The following is a 23,985-nucleotide window of genomic DNA, read 5'->3' as shown; positions in this document are numbered from 1 at the left end:
ACGCTGTCACAGTAAACGCCATATTACACCTGGCATGGCGTCTCCCGCGGGCTCCGCCGCCGTCCCTGAACTTCTGCATGCAGAGTGTCTGAGTGGCGATTACGTCAGCCGCGGCCTCCGCTGTGTCCGCGTGGTTGGATGTGCATCTGCCAGCCTGGCGCCTCCTGTCTCCGGCGGCCGGCGCCGCCATTACTGTTTTCATTACCACATGGATTACAAACCAAACTTCCCTCCAAGTGTCTGCATGGGCGCAGCCATCTTGGATTCTGTCAGCTGATCATTTCCACCAATCTGTTCTCAGTATTGATAATCTGCATAATTGCCTAGCCAATCCCTTCCTTGCTGCAGGTATAAATACACTGTGCCTGAGCAAGGAAGGCGTCAGTGCTTTGGTTGTCAAACCTAGTTCCAGTTTGTCTCTCTCCTGTGATTGTCTTCCAGGTTCCAGCTCCTGTCTCAAGACTTCCACCATAGAGACCCGCACCAGCATTCCACCTGCGGTGTAGCCTGACTCTCCAATCCATTGTGGATTCATCTGTTTCCAGCTACAACATTACCTGCTTCCAGCTCAGCTTCCAGCAGAGTACAGCTTCCCTTAAAGGGCCGGTGTCCTTTCTACACTTTACCACTCTCCACCGGTATTATTATTTCTCCGCTCTCAAGTTCTACATTTCAGTTCATATTTCATCGCTCCCAAGTTCATTTATTATTTAACTGGTTCCAGCCAGTATCCACTCCGTGCTAACAACAGTCTGGTTCCAGCCAGTATCCACAGCAGCTGTTTTACCTTCAGCAACCCAGCTTTTCTTGGAACACCAGCTGGATCAATCCTGGGTTATCTCCATTGCTACAGTCGGGCCTGGTAAGGACTTTCCATCTAGAAGATCATAAGAACTATCTCACACTACCAGTGCCCTGTGGCTCCTGCCATCCTGTAGTACCCAGGAACTGTATTTATTCTTTGCTGACTTTTACGTTTTCTTTTACTGCTGCTGTGTTGCGGAGTTGTCATAATAAACATCATTGACTTTTATCCAAGTTGTCGTGGTCACGCCTTCGGGCAGTTATTATTCATGTTACTTACATGTCCAGGGGTCTGATACAACCTCCCAGGTTCCGGTACATCTCAGCCCCTACAACTGAGGCTGCCTCCCGTCAGCTCAGGCCCTCAGTTGTGACACTGTGCCCCTCTCACTCCCCTCGATATGTTCTCAACTCTGCAGCTAGACTTCCTCTCCTCATCTGCCACTCCCCTTCAACAAAATCTGTGCTGGCTAATGTAATACCCCCACACTACATTTTATTTAAATATACAGGGGTCCCCCTGGGTACAATTGTTCCCTCATATAATGGGAAAAATCAATATAGCCCATAGAATATCATGGGTTGCACTCTTGCTGACCCTGTCAGCTTAGGCAGGGATAGATTGATGCCATTGCCTTTCTGTATTTAACCCCTTTCCTCAGCAACAACGGAGCCTGGGAAACTAGGCTCCTCACTGATTGGCCCCCCAGGTTGCAGGGTAGAAGAACCCTGGGGTGGGATGTTGCCGGGGCCCCAGAAACCAGTGGCTGTAGAGGACAGGGGTGGTGTGGAGAGCCCGGGACTTTTATCGGAGTCCCCACAACACGGGGAGTGGAGTCCTGGATGAAAAGACAGAGAGAGCTCTGGGAACGGAAGGAGGAGTGCTCACCTGGAGAATCAGATCGTGGACCGGAGCGTTGCCACTGGGATAAGGAATCAGATCCCCTGCCTGGATCCCGAGAACCCTACTGCCAACCATCTGGAAGGGGAGCCGCCAGGGGTCCTCACTGGGTCTTCTCCTTGGAGTTGCCCTCGTCACTGCCGGATGAACAGAGTTTGGAGCACCGCCTGGGAGCCGCGTGATGGGTCAGCCAGGAGGTCGGGAGCTGTGATTGCCGTCAGCCAGACCGGACCTAGGAGGAGGCACCACGGACCACTAAAGATGAGACATCCTGCACCCCTAAAGATGGAGGAGGAGGCAGTGCGCAGGGCGACTCCAAGGAGAAGACCCAGCGAGGACCCCTGGTGTGAGGATCGGAGAAGACCCCGGGACACGGCGGACCACAGCGAAAGAGTGCATCCCCTGTGCGGTGCTTAGCATCCCAGGTGGTGCTGAAGACATGGAGTGTCGGAGGTGGCAGAAGAGCCGCAGCTTCAGGGTGAGGTTACTCTATTCCCTTCCGCTGCGGGACTCTGCCCCTGCTTATGCCCTTCCACTGCAGGACTCTGCATTTGGCCATCATTTAGAGAAGGGGGTAGGCTCCCATCATTTATAGGGTGCCCCGTAAGTTAGTTTATTAAGAGGTAGGTTCCTCTCATTGGCACAGTGCCCCTGCTTCACCCTTTAGCCCTTCCGCTACCAAACTCTACATGGGGAACACTTTGTTAATGAAGGGGGTGGGCTCCCCTCAGCTCTTGGTACTCTGCTCTCATAATTAAAGTATTAAGAGTTTGCTCCGCTCTTCATATTGGTGCTCTTATCTCAGATTGTTTATCAAGGGGTAGGGGTGTAGTGCCTTCTTTGGTAATTGCTGGGGAGTAATTAGAAAGTGATTGTTTATGCTGGATATGTTCTCCCAGCAACTTATGTTATGGTTAATGTTTGTGTCCAGGGATGATCACTGCTGGTAATTCATTGATTATAGACTGTTTTATGCAAGCTCCGCCCAGCAGTGCCTGTTAAAACTTATATACTGTGTGCTTCTTACTTCAAAGGCGGGCTTATTATAGACTGTTTTATGCAAGCTCTGCCCAGAAGTGCCTGTTAAAGCTTATATACTGTGCTATTAATAAGACAACTCCAGCTTGCTTACCTGTTCCCGCAACTTACCTGCCTATTGTTATTGATGGTTATATGAGACTGTGGGGGACATTTACTAAGCAGTGATAAGAGCAGAGAAGGAAGCCAGTGGAGAAGTTTCCCCATGAACCAATCAGCAGCTCTGTATAATTTTATAGTATGCAAATTATAGATGTTACTTCAGTGCTGATTGGTTAAAATGGGCGCTTCTCCACTGGCTCACTTCTCCACTCTTATCACTGTTTAGTAAATGTCGACCCTGTGCTACTTAAAAAAACAATGCCAGCTTGCTTACCTGTTCCGCAACTCACCTGCCTATTGTTATTGCTGGTTATACGAGACTGTGCTATTATAAAGACAATGCCAGTTTATACCCAGTGATCGCGCTCAGCAAACAAATTTGTGGGTCCCAGGGACCCCTCACTTTCAATTATTGGGGTCCCATCAGATATTATGGGAGGTGAGGGCAGGGAAGGCGGTAGTTAGGTGCAGGCAGTGCTGGGGTTATGGAGGGGGTAAGGGTAGCTAGAAGTTTGGGCACTACAGGGGGAAAGGAGGGGGGTGGGTCAGGCAGTACTGGGGGCAGTGTTAGGGGTATGGAGGCATCAGTACCTTTTAAGATCAGCCCATCATGACCTTCTTGATACCCTCCCGCTGTAGCGCAATCCCTAAAATGTGCGTGTATGCTGAGCACTATGGGGGTCATTCCGAGTTGATCTCTCGCTAGCTACTTTTTGCAGCCGTGCAAACGCATAGTCGCCGCCCACAGGGGAGTGTATTTTTGCTTTGCAAGCATGAGAACGCCTGTGCAGCCGAGCTCTGCAAAAATATTTTGTGCAGTTTCTGAGTAGCTCTGGACTTACTCAGCCACTGCGATCACTTCAGCCTTTTTGGTCCCGTAATTGACGTCAGACACCCGCCCTGCAAACGCCCGGACACGCCTGCGTTTTCACAAACACTCCCAGAAAACGGTCAGTTGCCACCCACAAACTCCCTCTTCCTGTCAGTCTCCTTGCGATCGGCTCTGCGAATGGATTCTTCGTTAAATCCATCGCTCAGCAACGATCCGCTTTGTACCCGTACGACACGCCTGCGCATTGCGGTGCATACACATGCAGAGTTCTGACCTGATCGCTGCAAAAAACAGCAGCGAGCGATCAACTCGGAATGACCCCCTATGTGCCGATATGGGAGCGTATGTATGCTGGTCACTGTGCATGGGTGGGAGGTGTATAATGAGCACTGTGTTGTTATGGAGGGTGTTTTGGGCGCTGGGTATGTATGCTGGGCACTCTAGGGGGTGTTATGGGCATTGAGGGGTGTGTATGCTGGGCACTGTGGGGGTGTACTGTGTGGGTATGGATGGTGTTATGGGCACTGTGGGGTGTGTATGCTGGGCACTGTAGGGGTGCACATAATCTGGGCACCAAGTGGGTATGCATATGCTGGACACTGTGGGTATGGAGGGTAGGTATATCTTGTCCACTATGAGGGTGCTGGGTGGGCGTATTTTGGGCAGTGTGGGGGAATGTGCAGAGTGTATGATGGGCACTGCTCCATCCCCCATCATTTGGATCAACCGCATGCAGCCAGGGATGCCGTCTTCTAAGTCAGTGAGTCTGCTGTCTGCAGTACATGAACTAGGTTAAGGGGGCGTGCTGCTCACCACAAGTGACACCACTAGCAGCATGTGAGCAACACAACCCAGAGGACAGTCTCCCTGCCCCTCCTGGGCTTGTCGTACTTCTGGTCACCGTGATGTTCCTGGCTGCCACTTCCTGAGGTCAGAGATCCTAACCCGCCTCCAGCGTCTCTGCATCTTCCCAGATCAAAAGGAGTAGTGTCTCTCTAGTGTCACGCTGGCGGGCAGAGAGGAGGCCAGGAGGAACGTCTCAGGCGGGCTTGGACTGTCTCACCGTCCAATTGCTGCCGCAAGCGTCTCCTCTTCCAATAGCCATCGGGGCTATTGGAAGAGGAGATGCTTGTGGCAGCGATTGGACAACGAGACACTGATGGCAAGGCACTGAGAATTGTATTGGCTCCGGCGCGGGTGTGGTTCGTTTTATCGACAGTGTCTAGGTCGACAATGTTTAGGTCGACCACTATAGGTCGACAGTCACTAGGTCGACATGGATGGAAGGTCGACAGGGTTTCTAGGTCGACATGTGCTAGGTCGACAGGTCTAAATGTCGACATGATGTGTTTTTTTTTGTGGGTGTCGTTTTTTTCGTAAAGTGACCGGGATCCCAAATTAGTGCACCGCGTCCCCTCGCATGGCTCACTTCGCTCGCCATGCTTCGGGCATGGTGCCTTCGCTTCGCTCGGCACACTTTACCGTTCCAATCGTAGTCCACGTAAATCGTTAAGTATGAAAAAATAAAATAAAATAAAAATGTGAAAAACTCATGTCGACCTTTAGACCTGTCGACCTAGCACATGTCGACCTAGAAACCCTGTCGACCTGCCATCCATGTCGACCTAGTGACTGTCGACCTATAGTGGTCGACCTAAACATTGTCGAGCTAGACACTGTCGATCTTCAGACCGGATCCCCTCCGGCGCACAGGCCAGTGAGAGAGAGCGCGTCCTGCAGGACCCTCCCATTTTTTAAAACAGAGTCCCTCACTGCCTGTAGAGAGTAAAAACGCGCTATAGCGCATATTTTGTGATCACTGATACCCAAGTTTTCTTTCCTCTTGTGTATGTAAACAAAGAGTTCTTAACCAAATTTTTACATACTCTGTCAATGTCACTTTTATTATGTAATTGCTGGTAGTGTGTTACAATAAAATTGTGTTGTACCTGCTGCGGGTCATTCTGCGTCTGCTGAAGAAAGGGGAGTTTACGTTCGCCTCTCTGTCACTGTGCGCTGATTACGACGAAATTCCTGAAGATCGTCAGCTGCAGTTGGAGCACTAAACACACCTTCGGACTCGGGGTGTTATACTCCCATTGGGTGTGGTTCGTTTTATCGACAGTGTCTAGGTCGACAACGTTTAGGTCGACCACTATAGGTCGACAGTCACTAGGTCGACATGGCTGGAAGGTCGACAGGGTTTCTAGGTTGACATGTGCTAGGTCGACAGGTCTAAATGTCGACATGAGGATATATTTTTTTGTGTCGTTTTCTTCGTAGAGTGACTGGGATCCCAAATTAGTGCACCGCGTCCCCTCGCATGGCTCGCTTCACTCGCCATGCTTCGGGCATGGTGCCTTCGCTCCGCTGCCGCTTCGTTCGGCACACTTTACCGTTCCAATCGTAGTCCACATGGATCGTTAAGTATGAAAAAATCCCCCCAAAAATTAAAAATGTGAAAAACTCATGTCGACCTTTAGACCTGTCGACCTAGCACATGTCGACCTAGAAACCCTATCGACCTTCCATCCATGTCGACCTAGTGACTGTCGACCTATAGTGGTCGACCTAAACATTGTCGACCTAGACACTGTCGATCTTCAGACCGGATCCCACTCCCATTAGCCTACAGAATCCTATTCAAACTCCTCACCCTCACATACAAGGCCCTCTCTAACTCCACTGCACCATACAGTTCTGACCTCATTATAATGGTAGCCCCCTGCCTGCACAGACTAGCTGCTACCCGCCATCTTTTGGGTCGCAGCCACCATGGCCCACTCTGCAAACGGTATTGACACACCTGTGTAGCACCGACCGCGTGCCCCCCAGTGCCACAACGCTGCCACTGAAACACTGACACAACGCTCCCATTCGCCCCGCGAGTGCCTCTGCCTGTCAATCACGCAGAGGCGTTTGCATATGTGAAATGCCATCGCATCTCACTGTGTGCGCACATACAGTGCAACTTCTGCGCCTGCACACACTGTAAAAGGGATTCAGCATGCGAACGCATCGCAGATCCATTCCATGCTGAATCGGGCCCTGTGTACCCTGTATTGTTCTAATGTCTGCCATATGCGAACCACTTGTGGCGACCTATAAATAACATGTAATAATAATAATAATAATAATAATAATAATAATAATAAAGGCTGATAATAATAATAATAATTATAATAATTTAAAGGATGATGATAATAATAATAATAATAATAATAATAATAATAAAATAAAATAAAGGCTAATAATAATAATAATAATAATATTATAAAGGATAATAATAATAATAAAATAAAATAAAGGCTAATAATAATAATAATAATAATAATATAAAGGATAATAATAATAATAATAATAATAATAATAATAATAATAATATAAATAAAGGCTAATTATAATAATAATAATAATAATAATAATAATAATAATAATAATAATAATATAAAGGATAATAATAATAATAATAATAATAATAATACTATTATAATAAAGGATAATAATAATAATAATAATAATAATAATAATAAAGAACTTCAACAGTGCTCTTATCATCAGCTATAAAACGTTTCTTCAGTTTCAAAGTCTTTACATTTTCCCTTCTTAATTGCTAAGCTGTTTGTTTGCATATATCTCTTCTAACAGAATACATACAATTTGCCGGCAGTTGGGATGACGGCGATCACGTGACCGACTGTAGCATCCCAACGCCAAAGATAGACATTGGAGGGGGTAAGTATTTCTACCCCCCATCTCCCGTCCCCTATCTTAACCCTCTGGGGTTGGCAGCTATGGCTAACCCCCCTCGTGCCTAACCCTAACCCCCCCTCCCGGGCCCTAACCCTAAGCCTGAACTCCCGATACTTCCCTTTGGGATGATCCGGCACTGGTCTCCTGCGTGGTGTCAGGATTCTGTTTCGGCATTGGTCACATGACTACTGAAGGCAGCCCCTTTTAACAAACACTTTCCAAATAATTACAGATGTGCACTTATGACATTACTTTACCATTCATCTGAATGTATTTATTGTAGTGATGAGCGGGTTCGGTTCCTCGGAATCCGAACCCGCCCGAACTTCACCTTTTTTTTACACGGGTCCGAGCGACTCGGATCCTCCCGCCTTGCTCGGTTAACCCGAGCGCGCCCGAACGTCATCATCCCGCTGTCGGATTCTCGCGAGAATCGGATTCTATATAAGGAGCCGCGCGTCGCCGCCATTTTCACACGTGCATTGAGATTGATAGGGAGAGGACGTGGCTGGCGTCCTCTCCGTAATAGAAAAGACTAAGAGTGACATTGTTATAATTGTGGGGAGGATTGGGGACGGGGAGCAGCTGTTAGGGAGTACAGTGCAGGGTTTTGATTATACCACCAGTGATTTTAATCCTTTGTTTCTCTGCCTGAAAAAAACGCTCCACCATATCTGTGGCTGTGCTCACTCAGTGTGCTGCACTGCTGCATGATATATCTGTGCTGAGTGCACTGCTCTGCTCACACTGCCTAATTGTGGGGACTGGGGAGCAGTTATAGCAGGAGTACAGTGCACAGTTTTGCTGACAGTGACCACCAGTCCAGTATACGTTTGTCTGCCTGAAAAACACTGTGGTGTTTTTTTTTTCTTTCTTCATGCTAGTTTGTTTAGCAGTCTGCTGACAATGTCCACCAGGTCCGTTATACAGTATATTATATATATAAGCACTAAGCAGCAGTACGGTAGGCCACGGCTGTACCTACCTCTGTGTTGTCAGTGCACTCGTCGTCCATAAGTATAAGTAATACTATACTATCCATCCATCTACATTGTATACCTGTGGTGTTTTTTTTTTCTTTCTTCATACTAGTTTAGCAGTCTGCTGACAGTGTCCACCAGGTCTGTTATACAGTATATTATATATATATAAGCAGCAGTACGGTAGGCCACAGCTGTACCTACCTCTGTGTCGTCACTCGTCGTCCATAAGTATAAGTAATACTATACTATCCATCCATCTACATTGTATACCTGTGGTGTTTTTTTTTCTTTCTTCATACTACTTTAGCAGTCTGCTGACAGTGTCCACCAGGTCCGTTATACAGTATATTATATATATATAAGCAGCAGCACGGTAGGCCACGGCTGTACCTACCTCTGTGTCATCACTCGTCGTCCATAAGTATAAGTAATACTATACTATCCATCCATCTACATTGTATACCTGTGGTGTTTTTTTTTTCTTTCTTCATACTAGTTAAACAGTATGCTGACAGTGTCCACCAGGTCCGTTATACAGTATATTATATATATATATATATATATATATATATATATATAAGCAGCAGTACGGTAGGCCACGGCTGTACCTACCTCTGTGTCGTCACTCTTTGTCCATAAGTATAAGTAATACTATACTATCCATCCATCGACATTGTATACCTGTGGTGTTTTTTTTTTCTTTCTTCATACTAGTTTAGCAGTCTGCTGACAGTGTCCACCAGTTCCGTTATACAGTATATTATATATATATATAAGCAGCAGTACGGTAGGCCGCGGCTGTACCTACCTCTGTGTCGTCACTCGTCATCCATAAGTATAAGTAATACTATACTATCCATCCATCTACATTGTATACCTGTGGTGTTTTTTTTTTCTTTCTTCATACTAGTTTAGCAGTCTGCTGACAGTGTCCACCAGGTCCGTTATACAGTACATTATATATATATAAGCAGCAGTACGGTAGGCCACGGCTGTACCTACCTCTGTGTCGTCACTCGTCGTCCATAAGTATAAGTAATACTATACTATCCATCCATCTACATTTTATACCTGTGGTGGCTTTTAGTTGTGCGCAAAATATGGAGAACAAAAATGTGGAGGTTAAAAAAATAGGGAAAGATCAAGATCCACTTCCACCTCATGCTGAAGCTGCTGCCACTAGTCATGGCCGAGACGATGAAATGCCATCAACGTCGTCTGCCAAGGCCGATGCCCAATGTCATAGTATAGAGCATGTAAAATCCAAAATACAAAAGATCAGTAAAAAAATTACCCAAAAATCAAAATTAAAAGCGTCTGAGGAGAAGCGTAAACTTGCCAATATGCCATTTACGACACGGAGTGGCAAGGAACGGCTGAGGCCCTGGCCTATGTTCATGGCTAGTGGTTCAGCTTCACATGAGGATGAAAGCACTCATCCTCTCGCTAGAAAAAAGAAAAGTCTTGCGGCAAAAGCACAGCAAAGAACTGTGCGTTCTTCGAAATCACAAATCCCAAAGGAGAGCCCAATTGTGTCGGTTGCGATGCCTGACCTTCCCAACACTGGACGGGAAGAGCTTGCGCCTTCCACCATTTGCACGCCCCCTGCAAGTGTTGAAAGGAGCACCCGCAGTCCAGTTCCTGATAGTGAAATTGAAGATGTCAGTGTTGAAGTACACCAGGATGAGGATATGGGTGTTGCTGGTGCTGGGGAGGAAATTGACAAGGAGGATTCTGATGGTGAGGTGGTTTGTTTAAGTCAGGCACCCGGGGAGACACCTGTTGTCCGTGGGAGGAATATGGTCATTGACATGCCTGGTGAAAATACCAAAAAAATCAGCTCTTCAGTGTGGAAGATTTCAACAGAAATGCGGACAACAGGTGTCAAGCCGTGTGTTGCCTTTGTCAAGCTGTAATAAGTAGGGGTAAGGACGTTAACCACCTCGGAACATCCTCCCTTATACGTCACCTGCAGCGCATTCATAATAAGTCAGTGACAAGTTCAAAAACTTTGGGCGACAGCGGAAGCAGTCCACTGACCAGTAAATCCCTTCCTCTTGTAACCAAGCTCGCGCAAACCACACCACCAACTCCCTCAGTGTCAATTTCCTCCTTACCCAGGAAAGCCAATAGTCCTGCAGGCCATGTCACTGGCAAGTCTGACGAGTCCTCTCCTGCCTGGGATTCCTCCGATGCATCTTTGAGTGTAATGCCTACTGCTGCTGGCTCTGCTGTTGTTGCTGCTGGGAGTCGATTGTCATCCCAGAGGGGAAGTCGGAAGACCACTTGTACTACTTCCAGTAAGCAATTGACTGTCCAACAGTCCTTTGCGAGGAAGATGAAATATCACAGCAGTCATCCTGTTGCAAAGCGGATAACTGAGGCCTTGACAACTATGTTGGTGTTAGACGTGCGGCCGGTATCCGCCGTTAGTTCACAGGGAACTAGACAATTTCTTGAGGTAGTGTGCCCCCAATACCAAATACCATCCAGGTTCCACTTCTCTAGGCAGGCGATACCGAGAATGTACACGGACAGCTGAAAAAGACTCACCAGTGTCCAAAAAAATGCAGTTGTACCCAATGTCCACTTAACCACGGACATGTGGACAAGTGGAGCAGGGCAGACTCAGGACTACATGACTGTGACAGCCCACTGGGTAGATGTATTGCCTCCCGCTGCAAGAACAGCAGCGGCAGCACCAGTAGCAGCATCTCGCAAACGCCAACTCGTTCCTAGGCAGGCTACGCTTTGTATCACCGCTTTCCAGAATACGCACACAGCTGAAAACCTCTTACGGCAACTGAGGAAGATCATCGCAGAATGGCTTACCCCAATTGGACTCTCCTGGGGATTTGTGGCATCGGACAACGCCAGCAATATTGTGCGTGCATTACATCTGGGTAAATTCCAGCACGTCCCATGTTTTGCACATACCTTGAATTTGGTGGTACAGAATTATTTAAAAAACGACAGGGGCGTGCAAGAGATAGGCGTCAAGCCTATACATCTGCCCACGATATAGGCAAAGGAGGTGGAATGCACCTGTCTCAAGCGCAGTGGAGAATGATTTCAACGTTGTGCAAGGTTCTGCTGCCCTTTGAACTTGCCACACGTGAAGTCAGTTCAGACACTGCCAGCCTGAGTCAGGTCATTCCCCTCATCAGGCTTTTGCAGAAGAAGCTGAAGGCATTGATGGAGGAGCTAAAACAGAGCGATTCCGCTAGGCATGTGGGACTTGTGGATGGAGCCCTTCATTTGCTTAACCAGGATTCACGTGTGGTCAATCTGTTGAAATCAGAGCACTACATTTTGGCCACCGTGCTCGATCCTAGATTTAAAACCTACGTTGGATCTCTCTTTCCGGCAGACACAAGTCTGCAGGGGTTCAAAGAACTGCTGGTGAGAAAATTGTCAAGTCAAGCGGAACGCGACCTGTCAACATCTCCTCCTTCACATTCTCCCGCAACTGGGGGTGCGAGGAAAAGGCTACGAATTCCGAGCCCACCCGCTGGCGGTGATGCAGGGCAGTCTGGAGCGACTGCTGATGCTGACATCTGGTCCGGACTGAAGGACCTGCCAACGATTACTGACATGTCGTCTACTGTCACTGCATATGATTCTCTCACCATTGAAAGAATGGTGGAGGATTATATGAGTGACCGCATCCAAGTAGGCACGTCAGACAGTCCGTACGTATACTGGCAGGGAAAAGAGGCAATTTGGAGGCCCTTGCACAAACTGGCTTTATTCTACCTAAGTTGCCCTCCCTCCAGTGTGTACTCCGAAAGAGTGTTTAGTGCCGCCGCTCACCTTGTCAGCAATCGGCGTACGAGGTTACTTCCAGAAAATGTGGAGAAGATGATGTTCATTAAAATAAATTATAATCAATTCCTCCATGGAGACATTCACCAGCAGCAATTGCCTCCAGAAAGTACATGGGGATCTGAGATGGTGGATTCCAGTGGGAACGAATTAATAATCTGTGAGGAGGGGGATGTACACAGTGAAAGGGGTGATGAATCGGAGGATGAGGAGGAGGTGGACATCTTGCCTCTGTAGAACCAGTTTGTGCAAGGAGAGATTGCTTCTTTTTTGGTGGGGGCCCAAACCAACCAGTCATTTCAGTCACAGTCGTGTGGCAGACCCTGTCGCTGAAATGATGGGTTGGTTAAAGTGTGCATGTCCTGTTTATACAACATAAGGGTGGGTGGGAGGGCCCAAGGACAATTTCATCTTGCACCTCTTTTTTCTTTCATTTTTCTTTGCGTCATGTGCTGTTTGGGGAGTATTTTTTGGAAGGGCCATCCTGCGTGACACTGCAGTGCCACTCCTAGATGGGCCAGGTGTTTGTGTCGGCCACTAGGGTCGCTTAGCTTACTCACACAGCTACCTCATTGCGCCTCTTTTTTTTCTTCTTTGCGTCATGTGCTTTTTGGGGAGTATTTTTTGGAAGGGCCATCCTGCCTGACACTGCAGTGCCACTCCTAGATGGGCCAGGTGTTTGTGTCGGCCACTAGGGTCGCTTAGCTTACTCACACAGCTACCTCATTGCGCCTCTTTTTTTTCTTCTTTGCGTCATGTGCTGTTTGGGGAGTATTTTTTGGAAGGGCCATCCTGCCTGACACTGCAGTGCCACTCCTAGATGGGCCAGGTGTTTGTGTCGGCCACTAGGGTCGCTTAGCTTAGTCACACAGCTACCTCATTGCGCCTCTTTTTTTTCTTCTTTGTGTCATGTGCTGTTTGGGGAGTATTTTTTGGAAGGGCCATCCTGCCTGACACTGCAGTGCCACTCCTAGATGGGCCAGGTGTTTGTGTCGGCCACTAGGGTCGCTTAGCTTAGCCATCCAGCGACCTCGGTGCAAATTTTAAGACTAAAAATAATATTGTGAGGTGTGAGGTGTTCAGAATAGACTAAAAATGAGTGTAAATTATGGTTATTGAGGTTAATAATACTATGGGATCAAAATGACCCCCAAATTCAAAGATTTAAGCTGTTTTTTAGGGTTTTTTGAAAAAAACACCCGAATCCAAAACACACCAGAATCCGACAAAAAAATTTCGGTGAGGTTTTGGCAAAACGCGTTCGAACCCAAAATAAGGCGGCGGAACCGAACCCAAAAACAAAACACAAAACCCGAAAAATGTCCGGTGCACATCACTAATTTATTGTGATGTATCTTAATGAACCAGTGGATAAATTATCATGCACAATGTTGGAAGAATGTTTGAATTCGACTAATCATTAACTTTGCAAAACAAATAGGTGCCTATAACACACAATGGGGCAGATGTATTAAGCCTGGAGAAGTGATACTGTAAGTGGAGGGTGATAACTCACCAGCCAATCAGCTCCTAAATGTAATTTGTCAAACCCGTAATGATTGGCTGGTGCCTTATCACCTTGCACTTATCACTGCTTTATCACTTCTCCAGGCTTAATACATCTGCCGCAGCGTGTAGTAGTTTTCCATTGTGCAAGTTATATTGGCCAGCTACTAGTTTGTCAAGGCTTGTGTTCTAGTGCACAAAGGCTGAACCTACTGCTGTTTGTCCACTCACAGGCGGACTACGACAGGAGCTATAATTGCTAGTAGTGTAGACCACAGCAGGTGTCACCCTCTGGGTGGGGGTGGCACCAAAATGCCGGCTCTACCACAGTGCCCAGGAATCGGGTGCTGCACTGTGATAATATTGTGCAGCTCTCGGATTCTGTACCCCTGAGGAGGAGCCGGCTGTGCAGGGAGAGTCTCTCTCTGGGAGCAGTCCAGCATTTCCAGGATGAAAACAGAGTGCGTCCCAGAAGGCAATGCCCTTTCCTGTGAGACCACACTCCCTTTTCTGGGTGTGCTCATCCAGAGACCCCTGTGATGCCACTGCATGGATGTGTTGTTATACTTTATTTTAGTTTTTTTATTTTATCGTCTTTATGAGGGAAAACGTGTAACAATAGTCAAGCAAGGTGCAATAAAGTAGTCCAGACATCACAAATACAAAAAAAGGTGAAAAAATAGTACATAGAGTCAATAAATAGTCAATCATTCAGTATGACGCAGCAAAATAAAACAACTGAATGCACCTCTATAAGTGTGTTACAGAGGAACTGCTGATATATATTATATTCATGTTATGGTGTGTTTTTCTCCTTCATCCACTAGGGGACACTGGAGGCATATGACAGTGGGGTATAGACAGGTGGATAAGTGGAGTTGGCTCTTTAAATTTATAAGTGTGACTGGCTTCTCCCTCTCGTGTATCTCATATCTGTAAGACTATACAGCGTCCTGGATTCTGTGGTCCCCGGGGGCATATTCTGAGAGGAGGGGGCTTGTGTGCAGTCTCTAGCAGGCAACAGCAGCGCAATTACAGTGTACTGAATCTAAGCACTAAGTGGAGCACGTGTCTCCGGTGGCCATTTTCCTGTTGCTTTTCTTACTGGGCATGCACAAAACACCGGGGAAATGGCCACCATGTAATTTGTGCAGCGCTACTGCTGCTGACGTGGAACTCTGGAGAAGTAGGTATTGAAAAAATAGGTACGGGGTGTGCGGTGTGGTCCCACTGGACCCAGGGGTACATGTGCACTGCACACACTGCACCCATTTTATACACGCCACTGGTGGCGTAACATAAATATGGATGGCGATTATACTCCAAACATTTAATATATTACTGCTGTCTCATGTGACTCGGGATGTCAGCAGGGCTCTCAGTTACCTGTTTCATTAGATATTTCTCCTTGTAGACAGGGATCACATTCAAAACAGCAGACAGGTTGTCCTCTTATAGCCGCCTTCCTGGTACCTGGTGGACAGCTCTCACTACAGACAGAGCGAGGGGTCTGGTGATATAATGGAGAAATGCTTAGATTTTTTTCTTAGCAACAAATATTACAAATTATTGTATCCCCAATATGTGCCTTGTTACTGTTTGAACCTATTAGTTACAAAAATGTCATTAAGTATAATTTACTGTATAACAGCTCCAATACTGTAGCTCATTTTGGCACCATTACATAGAAACATAGAATTTGACGGCAGATAAGAACTAGTGATGTGCACCGGACATTTTTCGGGTTTTGTGTTTTGGTTTTGGATTCGGTTCCGCGGCCGTGTTTTGGATTCGGACGCGTTTTGGCAAAACCTCCCTGAAATTTTTTTGTCGGATTCGGGTGTGTTTTGGATTCGGGTGTTTTTTTACAAAAACCCCTCAAAAACAGCTAAAATCATAGAATTTGGGGGTCATTTTGATCCCATAGTATTATTAACCTCAATAACCATAATTTCCACTCATTTTCAGTCTATTCTGAACACCTCACACCTCACAATATTATTTTTAGTCCTAAAATTTGCACCGAGGTCGCTGTGTGACTAAGCTAAGCGACCCAAGTGGCCGACACAAACACCTGGCCCATCTAGGAGTGGCACTGCAGTGTCAGACAGGATGGCACTTCAAAAAAATAGTCCCCAAAAAGCACATGATGCAAAGAAAAAAAGAGGTGCAATGAGGTAGCTGTGTGACTAAGCTAAGCGACCCAAGTGGCCGACACAAACACCTGGCCCATCTAGGAGTGGCACTGCAGTGTCAGGCAGGATGGCACTTCAAAAAAATTGTCCCCAAACAGCTCATGATGCAAAAAAAAAAAAGAGGCGCACCAAGGTCGCTGTGTGAATAAGCTAAGCGACACAAGTTGCCGACACAAACACCTGGCCCATCTAGGACTGGCACTGCAGTGTCAGGCAGGATGGCACTTCAAAAAATTTGTCCCCAAACAGCACATGATGCAAATAAAAAAAGAGGCGCACCAAGGTCGCACCACAGGTATAGAATGTAGCTGGATAGTATACTTGACGACACAGAGGTAGGTACAGCAGTGGCCTTCCGTACCGTACTGCTATATATACTGGTGGTCACTGTGTCAGCAAACTGCAAAACTAAAATGCACCACAGGTATAGAATGCAGATGGATAGTATACTTGACGACACAGAGGTAGGTACAGCAGTGGCCTTCCGTCCCGTACTGATATATATACTGGTGGTCACTGTGTCAGCAAACTGCAAAACTAAAATGCACCACAGGTATAGAATGTAGATGGATAGTATACTTGACGACACAGAGGTAGGTACAGCAGTGGCCTTCCGTACCGTACTGCTATATATACTGGTGGTCACTGTGTCAGCAAACTGCAAAACTAAAATGCACCACAGGTATAGAATGTAGATGGATAGTATACTTGACGACACAGAGGTAGGTACAGCAGTGGCCTTCCGTACCGTACTGCTATATATACTGGTGGTCACTGTGTCAGCAAACTGCAAAACTAAAATGCACCACAGGTATAGAATGTAGATGGATAGTATACTTGATGACACAGAGGTAGGTACAGCAGTGGCCTTCCGTACCGTACTGCTATATATACTGGTGGTCACTGTGTCAGCAAACTGCAAAACTAAAATGCACCACAGGTATAGAATGTAGATGGATAGTATACTTGATGACATAGAGGTAGGTACAGCAGTGGCCTTCCGTACCGTACTGCTATATATACTGGTGGTCACTGTGTCAGCAAACTGCAAAACTAAAATGCACCACAGGTATAGAATGTAGATGGATAGTATACTTGACGACACAGAGGTAGGTACAGCAGTGGCCTTCCATACCGTACTGCTATATATACTGGTGGTCACTGTGTCAGCAAACTGCAAAACTAAAATGCACCACAGGTATAGAATGTAGATGGATAGTATACTTGACGACACAGAGGTAGGTACAGCAGTGGCCTACTGTACCGTAATGCTATATATTATATACTGGTGGTCACTGGTCAGCAAAACTCTGCACTGTACTCCTCCTATATATATTTTATACTGGTGTTCCCCAGTCCCTACAATAAAGCAGCACACTGAGCACAGATATGGAGTATTTTTCATGCAGACAACGTATACTGGTGGTCACTGTCAGCAAAACTCTGCACTGTACTCCTGCTATATAAATCAGCTGCTCCCCAGTCCCCACAATTAAGCAGTGTGAGCACAGATATATGCAGCACACTGAGCACAGATAAGGAGCATTTTTTTCAGTCAGAGAACGGATAAAACTGGTGGTCACTGATCAGCAAAACTCTACACTGTACTCCTCCTATATTAATATAAAGCTGCTCCCCAGTCCCCACAATGATATAAGCAAGCACAAATGTTTGCATCAACTCAACAATGAATAAACGGAGAGGACGCCAGCCACGTCCTAACCCTAACTTTTCCAATGCACTAGTGAAAATGGCGGCGACGCGTGGCTGCTTATATAGAATCCGAATCTCGCGATAATCCGACAGCGGGATGATGACGTTCGGGCGCGCTCAGGTTAACCGAGCCATATGGGAGAATCTGAGTATGCCTCGGACCCGTGTAAAAAGGGTGAAGTTCGGGGGGGGTTCTGTTTCCGAGAAACCGAACCCGCTCATCACTAATAAGAACCACTTGGCCCATCTAGTCTGCCCCCTTTTTTTTTTTTTTATCCTTTAGGCAATCTCAACCCTTTTTGAACCTTAATTCTTTGTAAGGATATTCATATGCCTATCCCAAGCATGTTTAAATTGCTCTACAGTCTTAGCCTCTACCACCTCTGATCGGAGACTATTCCACTTATCCACTACCCTTTCTGTGAAGTAATTTTTCCTTAAATTTCCCCTGAACCTCCCCCCCTTCCAGTCTCAGTGTATGTCCTTGAGTTCTAATATTTATCTTCCTTTGAAGAATGTTTCCCTCCTGAACTTTGTTAAGACCCTTGATATATTTGCACCCCCTTACACACACACACACACACACACACACACACACACACACACACACACACACACACACACACACACGTCTCAAACATCGTAGAGAGATAAAGTAGAGAGAGAGATAAAGTAGTATTATTATTATTATTATTATTATTATTATTACATTTTATTTATAAGGCGCCACGTGTTTCGCAGCGCCGTACAAAGGACAGTACAGGGAGACAAAACTTTGCATTACAGTAAATAAATAACAGAAATAGAGTACAGGTAAGAAAGAGCACCACAATTCTCATGCATAATACAGCTAGGATGTAAGTAGTAAGGGAGTAATCATCGTATTACTTGGTGCTGGTGGCCATGGATGGAGATGAGCCTTTATCAGCAGGAGAGAAAGTGGGTAAAGATGGTCGCTGAGTAGGGGAGAGCTGCAGGTATGTTGAGATGAGGGCTTAGATAACAAGAGGAAAAGAGGAAAGAGGGCCCTGCTCTGATGAGATAACAATCTAGTGGGAAGGGTCGACAGACAGATGACAAAAGGTGCAAGTAAGCGGGAAGTAGCCTGATGGCAGTATGCAGGCAAAGCTGAGATGTTCATGGCATGAGGCAGGGGGGTACCAGCCAATCAGCTCCTAACTGCCATGTAACAGGCTGTGTTTGAAAAAACAGGAGCTGTTTGGCTGCTACTTTATCTCTCTTCACTTTAGCTCTCCCCAAGGTTTGATACCTTTCCCCCACAGACACAAGCAACCACACACACGCACACACACATATACGCATACTAAGGAAAACAGACTCACAGCTCCCTTAGGGGTAAATTTACTAAGAATGGTGTTTGACAGAATCATGTGTTCCGATGGTTTATGCAATTGTGTTTAGTGGTGTTTGATAGTGTGCTTGCTCAGTTGTGTTTGTGCCCAAATTGTATAGTCCAGAGTGTTGTGCAGAATCCTGAACAGATCAGTGTTATCCGTGCAGCACTTCTCTGTGTGTAAAAGTAAAGAAAGAGTTAAAAATCTGGGAAAAAATGCCCACCCTCCCCTTCCGAACAACCAGCCCAGGACTCTTTGAGCTGGCCCTGGTTCAAAACATATGGTAAACAAAATGTGTAGGGATCCCCTGTTTTCAGCACTGGGCTTATGGAGCTGTGCCTGGTTCTAGAAACAAGGGAAATAATAAGTAGGGGTCTCCTGTATTTTTACAACCAGCACCAGGCTCCACTAGCAGGTGGCTAATGCCATAACCAGGGGATACATCTTGTGGGGGTCACCCCGGCCAAAGCATAAAACCCCCAAACTAGTCATCCCTGGCTGGAGATTCCTGGGGCCAGCCAGGGAGGTTCCCCCCCAGGAGTCATCCCCCCAATAAAGAGGTCCCCCACTCCAGTACCTCAGGCCTGGGCTGAAGGCTAGGGCTATCTCCGGCGTCCCTGGGCGGTGACTGCAGAGGTGACAGCCTTCAGTAACGGTTAGATGAATGTAATATTGGCCCTCATTCCGAGTTGTTTGCTCGCTAGCTGCTTTTAGCAGCTTTGCACACGCTAAGCCGCCGCCTACTGGGAGTGAATCTTAGCTTAGCAGAATTGCGAACGAAAGATTAGCAGAATTGCGAATAGAGGGGGTAATTCCAAGTTGATCGCAGCAGGAATTTAGTTAGCAATTGGGCAAAACCATGTGCACTGCAGGGGAGGCAGATTTAACATGTGCTGAGAGAGTTAGATTTGGGTGGGTTATTTTGTTTCTGTGCAGGGTAAATACTGGCTGCTTTATTTTTACAATGCAAATTAGATTGCAGATTGAACACACCCCACCCAAATCTAACTCTCTCTGCACATGTTAAATCTGCCTCCCCTGCAGTGCACATGGTTTTGCCCAATTGCTAACTAAATTCCTGCTGCGATCAACTTGGAATTACCCCCAGAAATTTCTTAGCAGTTTCTGAGTAGCTCGAGACTTACTCCTACACTGCGATCAGCTCAGTCAGTTTCGTTCCTGGTTTGACGTCACAAACACACCCAGCGTTCGCCCAGACACTCCCCCGTTTCTTCAGACACTCCCGCGTTTTTCCCAGAAACGCCAGCGTTTTTTCGCACACACCCATAAAACGGCCAGTTTACGCCCAGAAACACCCACTTCCTGTCAATCACACTACAATCACCAGAACGATTACATTTCTTCGTTAAGCTGTGAGTTTAATACCAAACTTTTTTGCAAATTTACTTGGCGCAGGCGCAGGAGCACTGCGAACGTTGCGCATGCGCAGTTTGCGACTAATCGCTCCGTTGCAAAAAAAACTAACGAGCAAACAACTCGGAATGAGGGCCATTGTCTTTTACAGGGAGGCTACAGGCAAGCCTCCTCTGCATGCTGGTACTTGGAGAGATGTGGTACATGCGGTTGTTTGGCTTTATCCTGCGCCGCTCTTGGTCCTGTTTGCCTTTAGATCTCGACGTCAGCTTGTGCTGACTTCTGCATGTTCTGCATCTCTGGTTTTTCCCCCAGCTTGCTCTCATCATTCAATGGAGGGACTTTCTGGCTCAGATTCTGGTTTGCTCCCCTTTGACACTTCAGGCTAATTTACCGGCTCAGACCCCAGAATGTCCAGGGCTTCTCTCATTGCATACGCCACAGTCTACTAGCGCTCACTAATGCACTGCTGTCAAGAGAGTAGGGGGGCCAGACAGAGACTGTACACTGGCTCCTTCCACTCTTTATGCACCTCTGTTCCCTTCCAAACCATGGGACACTGTGGACAATGGATGGGATGATGTAACAATGGCCAAAAAGTGGGACTGTCCTGTCGAACTCAAGATGCTTGGGAGGTATGCAACCACAACTGCTCACCAGCTAATTCTAATAATTGAAAGAAATGAAGGAAATCCTTGAATTAGGCCCATAATCCCAATAAAGTCCAAATGCAATGTTCTCCACTCCTTCTGCTTGAGATTGCAGATTCCTCCTAGCATAAAGTTAATCAAAAAAGATTACAATGTTGTGTAATAATTCAACCGAATGGAGAATACACTTCCACATGCAGGGCCTGGATTAAGGCAGGTGGGGGCCCGGGGCACCAGAAATTGTTGCAGAGAGATAGCGCATCGGAGAATGGGGGCTTGACTTGGTGACAAGGCCTCCAGCACAATTCTGGGGTCATGCTGGGGTATAGCATAGCACTGCCATAGCTGCTAGACAGCCCCACGCCTCTTCTGGAACTGGCAGAGTCTGAGGACCGCGCCCATCATCCATTCTCCGCTGCTTAGCAATGCAGAGTAACGGTATCAGACTCAGAGCATCCTCCCCAATCCCCACCCCCCTGGCCTGCAGCACACTGCAGCCCGCGGGTGGGATTTTGGGACAGTATGCAATGTGTGGGGTCACGGAATGGCCAACCCTGGTGCCCCTCCCTTAATCCAGCCATGTCCACATGTGATCATGTGTCAAACTAAAGTGAATTCTCAAGGGAGTGGAATTCCCCTTATTGGGAAACAGTGCACGTACTAAAATTAAAACATGACAGGCGTATGAGTCAATTCTCTTTCCACATTGATCCCTTATTTTTTTCTCAGTATAAGCTCCGTAATTATGGTATCATGGAATACAAATACAGTACTATAGAAAGAGGAAAATAGCATGCTGGTACCTGTGGTGTTTGGTAGACTAGAGAGGGGGGACCCCTTTGTTGGGGGGCAGAGGCGGGCTGGCCCAGAGGGCAGAGTGCCATGCCCCCCTGGGCCACGCTGATGCCAAGGGTCACGGGCCGGCCGCCACCTTCCACTACACCAGCAGTGGGCAACCCGCGGCTCTCGAGTTGCATGTAGCTCTTTCTGTCTCCGCATGCAGCTCGTAAGCTCCCGCGGCACCTCACGCTGCCTTAGTCTGCAGTGCCCTGCGCCGGCCCATGAGCCAATCAGAGCTCATGGACCGGCAGCCAATCAGGAGTCTTAGCTGCCGGTCCGCGAACTCTGATTGGCTCACGGACAGGAGCCTAATTAGAGAGAATCAATGCCGCCGAAGAGTGGAGACTGAGGGGCAAGAGAGGTGCACGCTGCGCTCTCCTCCCCTCACAAGCAGCAGACTGAGCACAGCAGCAGCGCGGTGGTGAGCAGCACTTGGGGGGGGGCGCAGTGTGGGTACATGTGTATCTTACACTGGGGGCATATCTGGCACTGGCGGAACATGTATCTGGCACTAGGGGCATATCTGGCACTGGGAAGACATGTATTTCTGACACTGGGGGAATATCTGGCACTGGGTGACGTGTATCTGGCACTGGGGGCATATCTGACACTGGGGGCATATCTGGCACTGGGAAGACATGTATTTCTGACACTGGGGGCATATCTGGCACTGGGGGACGTCTATCTGGCACTGGGGGCATATCTGGCACTGTGGAGATGTGTAGCTAGCAGTGGGGTCATATCTGGCACTGGGTGGACATGTGTATCTGGCACTGGGGGCATATTTGGCACTGTGGGCATATCTGGCACTGGGGAATCATGTGTATCTGGCACTGGGGGCATATCTGGAAATGGGAGGACATGTGTATCTGGCACTGGGGGCACATATGGCAATGGGGATATGTGTATCTTACACTGAGGTCATATCTGGCACCAGGTAGATGTGTATCTGGCAATGGGGGCATATCTGGCACTTTGGGGACATATATATATTGCACTGTGGAGGAATATGTGTATCTGCACTGTGGGGACATATATGTATCTGACACTATGGAGACATATGTACCTGGCACTATGGGGACATATATGTATCTGGCACTGTGGGGCATATATGTATCTGGCACTGTGGAGGAATATATGTATCCTTCACTGTGGAAAAATATATGTATCTGGTACTATGGGGACATATATGTATATGGCCCTGTGGGGCATATATGTATCTGGTGCTGTGGAGGAATATATGTATCTGGCACTGTGGAGGAATATATGTATCTGGCACTGTGGGGCATATATGTATCTGGTGCTGTGGAGGAATATATGTATCGGGAACTGTGGAGGAATATATGTATCTGGCATTGTGGGGACATATATGTATCTGGCACTGTGGGGCATATATGTATCTGGCGCTGTGTAGGAATATATGTATCTGGCACTGTGGGGGAATATATGTATCTGGCACTGTGGGGACATATATGTATCTGGCACTATGGAGACATATATGTATCTGGCACTGTGGGGACATATATGTATCTGGCACTATGGGGACATATATGTATCTGGCACTGTTGCAACATATATGTATCTGGCACTGTGGGGACATATATGTATCTGGCACTGTGTGGCATATATGTATCTGGCACTATGGGGACATATATGTATCTGGCACTATGGAGACATATATGTATCTGGCACTGTGGGGCATATATGTATCTGGCACTGTGGGGCATATATGTATCTGGCACTGTGGGGCATATATGTATCCGGCGCTGTAGAGAAATTTATGTATCTGGCACTGTGGAGGAATATATGTATCTGGCACTGTGGGAACATATATGTATCTGGCACTATGGGGACATATATGTATCTGACACTGTGGGGCATATATGTATCTGGCACTGTGGGGCATATATGTATCCGGCGCTGTAGAGGAATTTATGTATCTGGCACTGTGGAGGAATATATGTATCTGGCACTGTGGGTACATATATGTATCTGGCACTATGGAGACATATATGTATCTGGCACTGTGGGGACATATATGTATCTGGCACTATGGGGACATATATGTATCTGACACTGTGGGGCATATATATTTATCCGGCGCTGTAGAGGAA

The 23,985-nt window shown here is 47.0% G+C and overlaps 1 protein-coding gene across 1 annotated transcript in view; it reads right to left on the bottom strand.

Annotated features, from left to right (window-relative positions):
- LOC134934179 (extracellular calcium-sensing receptor-like) overlaps nt 1–23,985 on the bottom strand; it is a 145,018-nt gene that overhangs the window by 16,737 nt on the left and 104,296 nt on the right. The window contains exon 5 of the mRNA XM_063929672.1: nt 15,131–15,254. Coding sequence (XP_063785742.1) covers nt 15,131–15,254 — 124 coding nt within the window. The remainder of the gene's footprint in view (nt 1–15,130; nt 15,255–23,985) is intronic.

The sequence above is a fragment of the Pseudophryne corroboree genome, chromosome 6 (genome assembly GCF_028390025.1).
Source record: "Pseudophryne corroboree isolate aPseCor3 chromosome 6, aPseCor3.hap2, whole genome shotgun sequence".
Classification (NCBI taxonomy): Eukaryota; Metazoa; Chordata; class Amphibia; order Anura; family Myobatrachidae; genus Pseudophryne; species Pseudophryne corroboree.
Note: the sequence above shows the minus strand (reverse complement) of the source record. Positions and strands in the feature narration are given on the sequence as shown.